This window comes from Limulus polyphemus, unplaced genomic scaffold (genome assembly GCF_000517525.1).
Source record: "Limulus polyphemus unplaced genomic scaffold, Limulus_polyphemus-2.1.2 Scaffold3234, whole genome shotgun sequence".
In the NCBI taxonomy this organism is placed as follows: Eukaryota; Metazoa; Arthropoda; class Merostomata; order Xiphosura; family Limulidae; genus Limulus; species Limulus polyphemus.
The window spans coordinates 59112-68113 of NW_013668844.1; the positions used below are offsets into that span (position 1 = coordinate 59112).

Here is a 9002-nt window from a genome sequence, read left to right on the forward strand (position 1 = left end):
ACTACACGAGTATTAGCGTAATGATAACTGAATGTTGTAATGAGTAGAGATTTCATCTGCCAACACTTCTCTTAGACGCCTTACATTCACTAGCAGTTAGTAGGTTTAATATATACTATTATTTGTTGATAACCCTAAATTAAAACGAGTTACACTATTATATACGAGGTTTGCATGACTATTTCCCCAAGGCTAACTAAATTGTCATATCAAGTTGATACAAGTTTTTAACATGAAAATCCTCATCAGATGAAGCGTATCAGTAGAAATATCCACTAACTATTAATATCAGGAACTATATTAAAAAGATAAAAAAATAATTCGATCAATGTGATTTTTTTGTCATGTTTGTAACAACAGTGTATCTAACTGTGTATAATTCATGCTAACTCAACTGTTAGGGACACATAGAAGTTCTTCTCCCCTTTTCTTTTGTCCCCAGGTGGCTCAGTGGTAAGCTTGAGGGCTAGTAACGCAAAAACCGGGAATCAATTCCCCGCGGTGAACACAGCGAAGATAGCATTGTGCAGCTTTAAGCTTGGCCACAATTAACAAGTTTCCGTGTTTTAATTTAATGCTCAAACCTTTCATTTATTTTCTTTTGACAAGTTTGAGCGCATTGAACCAATGGAATGTGCGTAATTAGTGTTAATGTATATATTTTTGACAATATGCAAAACCTGCATGCTCCTTCATCTTTCAGCTCACGTCCACTTACTAAGCATTATCCTTTGTATATTATAGACAGCTGAATTAGGACGATCAGAAACAGTAAATAGCACGTGTTCTTAAACGAAAACACTCCACATTCTGGCATATTATTTATCCCATTTTTCCATGTCGCTGATTTATGAAAATAATTGATTACACCTGTTAGGTTTCTTATAATTCAACACACTTTTCCATCCGTTACTCAGACTCTGCGCAATAATTCAGGAATATTCTTATCTACTTCATGTTACTAATTTGGGTGATTAATTACCTTTTCAATTCAAGACATATTAAACCCCATAATTCAGACCATGCCCACCAATTCAGGACTGTCCCACGTTCCTTAAATCAGGGTAATCTTCTGTCCCTCTCGACTTCGTAGGTCAAGGTAAACGAATATAACATAGTATTAAAATATGACGCAATAACGTGAAATAGTTAGCAGATGTGAATTGTGAGGAACAGTAAGTACATAACTACTAATGATTTTGTTTATATTATCCGCTCTATGTGCTTGAATACTCGTGATATTATTTTGTAATCCACCATATTACTTTGACGTGTTAACTTTTTTTATTATGATATAATTATTTTTGATAAGCCGGTATTAATCCCCTAGCGGAAGATGTAAAATTTTGATTACAGTACAGAACGTTTGTGACCACGTAGCAGTCCCTCAATAGGACAGCGGTACGTTTACGGATTTACAAAACCAAAATCCGGAGTTCGATTCCCCCCATGGTGGATACAGCAGATAGCCCAAAGTGGCTTTGCTCTAAAAAAAACAACAACAAACAAAACCATTTAGCATCAGATATCCATCACGTATGTAAAATATGAGTTTTTACAGTTATAAACAAATAAAAATGAATACAAAGCCTTGCTGTGTTCTCTCTGCTCCGTTTGTAATTTTATAACTGGCATTTTACTATAAATTGCAAATTATAATATTAATTGGACGTTTTGTGTGAACTAAAACGCCTGAATTTTTTATAAAGTCATCACGTACTATTCCAGTAACACACTGCTACGATACTCTAACAAAATTGTGTGGAAATTAGTGAGAACATTGTTTATACGACGTTAGAATACCGATACCGAGTTTCAAGTGCATAGAATGTTATACGGTTTAAGCTCTACATTAACTTACCAAAATATCATGCATTTTTCATCATAAAATGTTTTGTACAATGTGTTACACGAAGTCAGAACTCTAGATGAAGAAGCTATTTTAAGTATGGTAAATACACAAGGTAAAACACGTGGGTTCACAAGGAATTATCAGGCAAAGATCCAAGATATGTGCGTCATACCCCCCCCCCCCTTCCATCATGAAAGTTACTTAGTATGTATTGTTTTTCTTTAGCAAGTGAAACAAATAAGTTCTAGGGGGGGGGGAGGCACGTATAAAGAACTATTTTAAAATGTTACTGTTCAGTTGTCGTTATTTACTAATTATCACGTAAAATGTGCTAAGCAAATGTATGTCAGTGCCTCGATTTTGGATCTATTGTATTTGATTACATATTATTAGTTAAAAGTACTAGTATAATTGTAAATATATTTCAATCATAAAATATAACAAACCCCATAGGATTACGTCAACGCGAACTTTAACTGCTCTGATAACAGATCTGTTGACAATAACTGGTGAAACAGTAAAAACTGGTTCAAACAGATTATTGAAAATTTCTACGATGGTGAAAAACAAAACAAAAACAAACCGTTTTATGCTTGAAAATTACTACTTTCATTTTAGGGTTGAACGTAGTATATAAGCACAAATATGGGTAATACTGAATATAACAAATCTGATGAAGGATTCAGAGTATGATGGCTTTCTAGTTATACTACGTATTTGTTGTTTGGAAAAAATCATGGCGCATAGTTCCACTTTCAAAAGCAGGCTTTATTAGGTACAAAGTAGTAATAGTAAAGAATACACGACCACACTATAATGTTATCCCTACAAGTAAAACAGTGAATCTGGATTACGTACCATCGAACGTTGTCTCAATATTAATACTACATGTACCTTATTTTTATTAACTGTTACGGTAAACACATCAAGATCATGTTTTATTACTGATCAAGTTAAGCTAAAATAAATATTGTACAATAAACACACGTCACAATACTCTGTCGACTTAACTTATAATTCATTTTCTCGTATGAACTCTGTGTTAACCAAGTAACGCACACATCTGTGATGGCGTTACGTTCCAGAACTGTCTGTTTCCCAGCAATGATTTGCATAAAATACACCACATTCGGCTTAGAATAAGCTGCTTTGAAACTGCAACAATTCTATAGTAAACCCATAATTTAGTCTTAACACTAATGGCTCAATCTCCCTTTTTTTCTATCGTTAATGAAACAAACTCAAAACGTTACTCAGACAAAAACATATTTTTTGTCTATTTTACATTCATATCTACGACACACATTTGGAGCAGGTAAAATTATCTCTGTCGGAGACTTTGGACCAAAATACCATTATTTACACCTTGTGGCTTCAGGAAATGTATATATTTATACAGTCTAATAGAGGAGGGAGGGGAGGATACGTCAGCTTAGCCTCCTTCTCTCTAAACCCACTCATTACTTTTAAAATTACCTTTTTTTATCTACAAACTATAGACATGTTCTGGTTCATTTTATAAGAAACGCCAAAAAAAAAGTTCAGTTATAAAAAAATAAAAAGCAGCAGCGCTCGAGATTCTAGAACACGAGATCCGTTGACTTCATGATCACAAACCGATTGATGAAGGTGTCGCCTGTTGACGTGACGTGTTGAACATTACTAAAAATAGAAAAGAAAAAAAATTAAATAGTCGTTAGTTGTGAAGGTTACAATATTAATTAGTCTTGTGAAGGTTACTAAAATCAGAAAAATATTAGATAGTTGTTGATGCGCAAAATGAAGAGTTAACTCACGACAGGCCTACTTCGCCATCGTTAATGTTTCGCATAGTTCCTGTTCGTTCATAATGAAGCCTTTCAATAAAATGTCTTCAAATCTAAACTGTATTTCTTTGTTATGTGATAATTACCGAACTTTGCAACCTATCGAAATATCAAGAAACACGAACAAACCAAATTAGGCCTTCAAATATATTTGTTAATATTACTTAAAGAGTTCCTCCGTCATCACAAGTTATCGACTAGTGTTATAGTCGTGAGAGCTACATACAATTAACCAATCAACACGTCTTCTGTATATTTAATTTCCTCTGTTGTTTGTTAATTCGGCCCAAAGAACACAATGAAAAAGTTTAATTACTCCTGAACAAAAAATTACTTAGTCTTGGAAATTATTAATGAAAATATAATAATAGAAATGATACCCGACTGGGCTCGAATCCCTTACTTCATCTCGGATGCCTAAATAATCAGTTTTTTTACTTTGCAGAATTGTAAGGACAGACTTTGGCAAAATTCTTAATTCAACACCTCCAATGAAAAAAAAAAATTGTAGTCACATATTCCGAGCTTTACAGACAAATTGATATAGTTTGTTTGTTATGGATTTCGCGCAAAGCTACACGAGAGCTATTTGCGCTAGCCGTCCCTAATTTTGCTGTGTAAGACTAGAGGGAAGGCAGCTAGTCATCACCACCCACTGCCAACTCTTGAGCTACTCTTTTACCAACGAATAGTGGGATTGACCGTCACATTATAACGCCCTCACGGTTGAAAGGGCGAGCATGTTTAGTTTGACGGGGATCCGAACCCGCGACCCTCAGATTACGAGTCGAGCGCCCTAACCACCCAGCCATGTTCAAATTTGCTGAAACGTTGTGAAAAACAAATGCTTCCTGTGTGTTAATTAAGTTTTACTGATTTGTGCTTGCAGTAATCTCACTAGGTGGGCTTAATTTAGTTGTTTGAGTGCCAAACTATGAATTTCAGGGTCCATACTTTGCGTCTCGTTGCCGTAAGATCGCGCTCCGTACTTTGGGGTGGTGGGTACGTTACAAAAATGATGGCCAAATTCCACTTTTTTATATAGAGTAGCACGAGACTATCATCTAGTCTATCAGTTCAAAATTAGGAACAGCTAGGCCCTTGTATAGGTTTGGATAAGTATCCGAAACAAACAAACAAAAATCAATTTTATTATCTTATGCACCTTTTCCATGTCGTAATACAGTTGACAGTTTGAGAGGCAATAAACATATCATGTATAGCCAATGTTTTCAGTCTGTGGTCCGAGGACCCGTAAAATAACGTCGGCGAGCATTCTAAATGGAATCCGCGACAGTAAAGTTCGAATTTAGATATTTATAGTTTAAAACCGAAACCAAAAATACATCGGGTGGTTTCCCGTTCATAAAATGAGATTCCTTAGATGACCAAAACACAACGCACACCTAAGCTAAAAGAAGTTTACATTATTATTAATGTAAATGCTGCATTTTTTACAATGTAGGATCAAACCTGTTGAACTTGTCTTTGGTTCGAGAAAGGGTTTATGCAGAAACGAATGGATGAGAAACTCTGATGCAGAGGAATATCATTCATTTACATAATGAAAGGATTAACTTCTACTTGTGAGGTTACAGTCTCAGGGATGAGCTTCCCAGGGAAGTTCTATCAACGTTTGCACCCTAAAGTAGTTTGGAAGCTGAAAAGTATACCAATTATTTAGACAGTAGATCTGCTTCCTGTAGTTTGTAGGTAATTACTATTGATTGTTGTTTCTTGAATTTAGCGGAAAGCTACGCGAGAACTATCTTCGTTATCCATCCCTAATTTTGAAGTGGTAGACTACAGGGAAGCAGGTAGTAAACATTACCCCTCCCCGCAAACTCGTGGGCTACGCTAATCGAAGATCGGGATCGGAGATTTTGGGGAGAAGGGTTCTCCCACCCTAAGGATGTTCAGGGATTGAGGTCCCTCTTCATCTGCCCTAAAGGTTTATTTGAAGGGAGCGTGGTAAGGATTTAAGAACACTTGAAGTGTAGGAGTAGGGAAGGCTAGGATCAATTGTAAGAGGATAGAGTTCGTGGTAGTAGGCTGAATAAAAACAATAATATACAAAGGGGTACTATGAACAAAGCCGAGATGGAGCGGAGAGCAAGGTGTGAGAGATAGGGAGCAGAAGAGAGTTGAGGGCTGACTTTAGTTGATCTCAGAAGTAATTTATCATGTGGTATGGGGCTCTTTTCAAGGCCTTCTTTAGCTATGGTGTTAACTTCTTGGTGAATTGAGTTTTCTTAATTGTAGTTGGTCTTCTTCTGTGTTTATGGAACTTGATGATGTTCACTCTCCAGGCCGTGGGTAATACCCTTCGTAGGCGATATTCCTGTATGCAACAGTCTCTTAGGGTTTTAAGCTACCCTAAGGAATACCGCTTCAGACTAAGTATTTTCCCGGGTATAAAAAAAGCTACTGAGCCTAGACTGCGTTTATCAAGTTTCACATAACATAGGTTTCACATAAAATCAATCCATGCTCCATAATCCTAGTTTTTAATATGTCTTTATGTCTTGGTAGACCATGCTTTTTACAAACAGATAGTCTGCTGTTTCTGTTTTTAGTCTTTATATCTAGGGCAATATTGAGTGAAATCAGTCTGTCCTGTTGTGCCTGAAGGCAACCTATCCTGTCATGACTTGTTACTATTCCCACTTGCGATCTTTGCTTATCCGGTTTTGTTGGATCCCTGGCCATGTTGCAATCGAAGGGAATCATCTGTCTTACAATGGAGCCACATCAGCCTCTTCCTTCGCTTTCCATTCCACACACAGATTTTAAACCTGCTGTTCTTGGGGCTTCATGCCAATTGGTAGCAGTTTTGGATGGAACAGTGGACTAATAATTTTACAGATCAGGATTGTTGTTGAACAATGGCTATGTAGTTTGCACATAGTTTATGAAGAGGATCACATCTGGCCATTGTTTTCTAACTCTTTTATTTATAATTGACCTATCAATTTACGAGTAATGTGACACTCAGATGATTGTCGTCTATATTTTACTTTCCTATAGCTATTTTGATATTTAGCGGTAGTGTTATCTTAAAAGTTTTTATATGCATCTTTTGTGCCATTTGAAATGTTTTTTTTTGTTTTTTACTTCTTTAAATGCCATTTGATTTTATACTGTAATTTAAATTTGTACCGCTTATATTTGCCATTTTCTCTTACTGATTTTTATACTTTTTGTATATGTACTGTTTTTTTTTTCTACTTAACATTTCAAATTTGTAGAGAGATTTTGTCTATCTCGATTAACACGAATAGTCCTTGTAGCCTTGTGCCAAAACTCCCTAAACAAACAAACATAACACAGCTTAAGCATAAGAATCAATAAGTGTGGGAGGTTAAGAAAATATAGAATGTGTAAATCAAACACGATTTAATATGGAGGGTATTATACCAAGGATAAAAAAAAAGAGAGAATCCTTGGTGGCAGAAACGGTCATGTCACTCAGTGATAGCTAGAAGTGAACACCAAAGTTTATAGGTAATGCATATGTATACAAATGCTAATTCAGTGCGATGTCGCCACAGGCAATAGGTTCAGCCCCTATATTCTTGGTTCACGGCGAATTTCTAATCAATAAGCAGTACCAATCCCACCAAGAGTACACGTTGGATTAAAGAAATATGACATGCCTTTCAGAAGAGAAGGATTCATACAGCTGGATTTTTAAACAGTGTGGTTCTAAAGACACATTTCAAAGAAAAGTATTTTCAATATCCTCAGTGGAAGGGAAAACTGGTACGCTACAGCGTTAGGGACAGCGGCACGCTAACCCATCGTTTCTCAAAACGATATTTGAAAACAAGATTTGGAGTGTAATGAAAAACTAAAACAGCCAAATTTACATGCATAATATGTAAACTAAACAATTAAATATTCTAAAGTGAACTGTAGTGAAGATAATACACAATACGTAAATACAAATTAAACAGTAATATGAATTCAGAGCTCGAGAGATAACGACTAGTGGTGATTTTCCAAAATACGAATTAGAAATTGGAAGGATTTAGGTTTCATTTTGCAACTAGGAGTTGAAGACCTGAAAATCCTGTTTTCAAAAAACCTTGAATTCTGATTGGTAAATTCGTATCTTATTTTAGTTCGGTGTTATGTAACTGTGGACCGGAGGAGGGAAAATGGGGCCTGGACCTCAATAATTTTCCAATAGTAAAAAAATGTTTTTCAGGAACAGAGAGAGAGAAAGCAAAAGGTCAATCGCGTGGTGCCGCTTGGGTTGTATATATATATATATATATATATAATTACGCTCGCCGGCCACAAGCTTGTGTGGATATGTTGTGGCTCCAGGGCGTGTCGCACCCAGACACTGTTACCTCCACCCAACTTTAAGCATTTTCCTACTCCACTCTTTTACGTATACAGCTGTTGTTTTTTGTGTGCATAAGTATTTTCTCGTGTTCAGATTAAAGAGGAACTCCGACATTAACACAAAAGCAACCAGAAACGTTAAATGAATGTTAAAATATCGATACATGGAGTCTAAAAATTATATAATTAAATATTTGTTAATAAACTAGCGTTTCTGGAGGCCACCATTTTCTCTTCATCTTCCCACGTGTCTATTTCCTGTGACGTAAAAACGTAGAGAAAGATACGTACATGTGATTGGCGTAATGAAACGCCACTTTACAATGTGTTGCAGAATTCTAGAAGTGGTCCAAATGTTCAGAAATCTTAATTGGATAACTATGAAAAAAATTTAGAAATTATACACGATTCTTCGGACCATCTTCCATGTTGAACATTCGTAATAATAACAGTTTATTACAAACCTGCAAATCAGGTAACCACACCTGTATCAAACAATTAACATGTAAAACGCTTTCGATTTGACAATAAAACCAAATTACATAAATGCAATTTATTCATACATTACAATTCTCTACAATTACTTTTCCTTGTGTGGCTGGTTTATATTATACAAGCGATTTAGTGCCTGTACTGCTTAGCTTACCTCTGCTAGTCACACTCACACCCCTCTTGTCACAAAATACTTACAGTATTTTGTGACAAGAGGGGTGTGAGGGTGACTAGTTGAGGTAAGTTACGGTACAGTATTTTGTGACAAGAAGGGTGTGAGTGTGACTGGCTGAGGTAAGTTACAGTACCCTGTAACTTACCTCAGCCAGTCACACTCACACCCCCTCTTGTCACAAAATACTGTACCGTAACATATCTCAGCTAGTCACACCCCTCTTGTCACTAAATACCGTACTGTAACTTACCTCAGCTAGTCACACCTCTCTTGTCACTAAATACCGTACTGTAACTTACCTCAG

General features: G+C 36.1%; 1 protein-coding gene across 3 annotated transcripts in view; it reads right to left on the minus strand.

Annotated features, from left to right (window-relative positions):
- Window positions 1-2602: 2602 nt before the first annotated feature.
- LOC106468953 (collagen alpha chain CG42342-like) overlaps window positions 2603-9002 on the minus strand; it is a 64554-nt gene continuing 58154 nt past the window's right edge. For all 3 annotated transcript variants that reach the window (XM_022397355.1, XM_022397354.1, XM_022397353.1), the window contains one exon: window positions 2603-3514. In XM_022397355.1, the coding sequence (XP_022253063.1) occupies window positions 3512-3514 (3 nt within the window). In that variant the 3' untranslated portion in view covers window positions 2603-3511. The remainder of the gene's footprint in view (window positions 3515-9002) is intronic.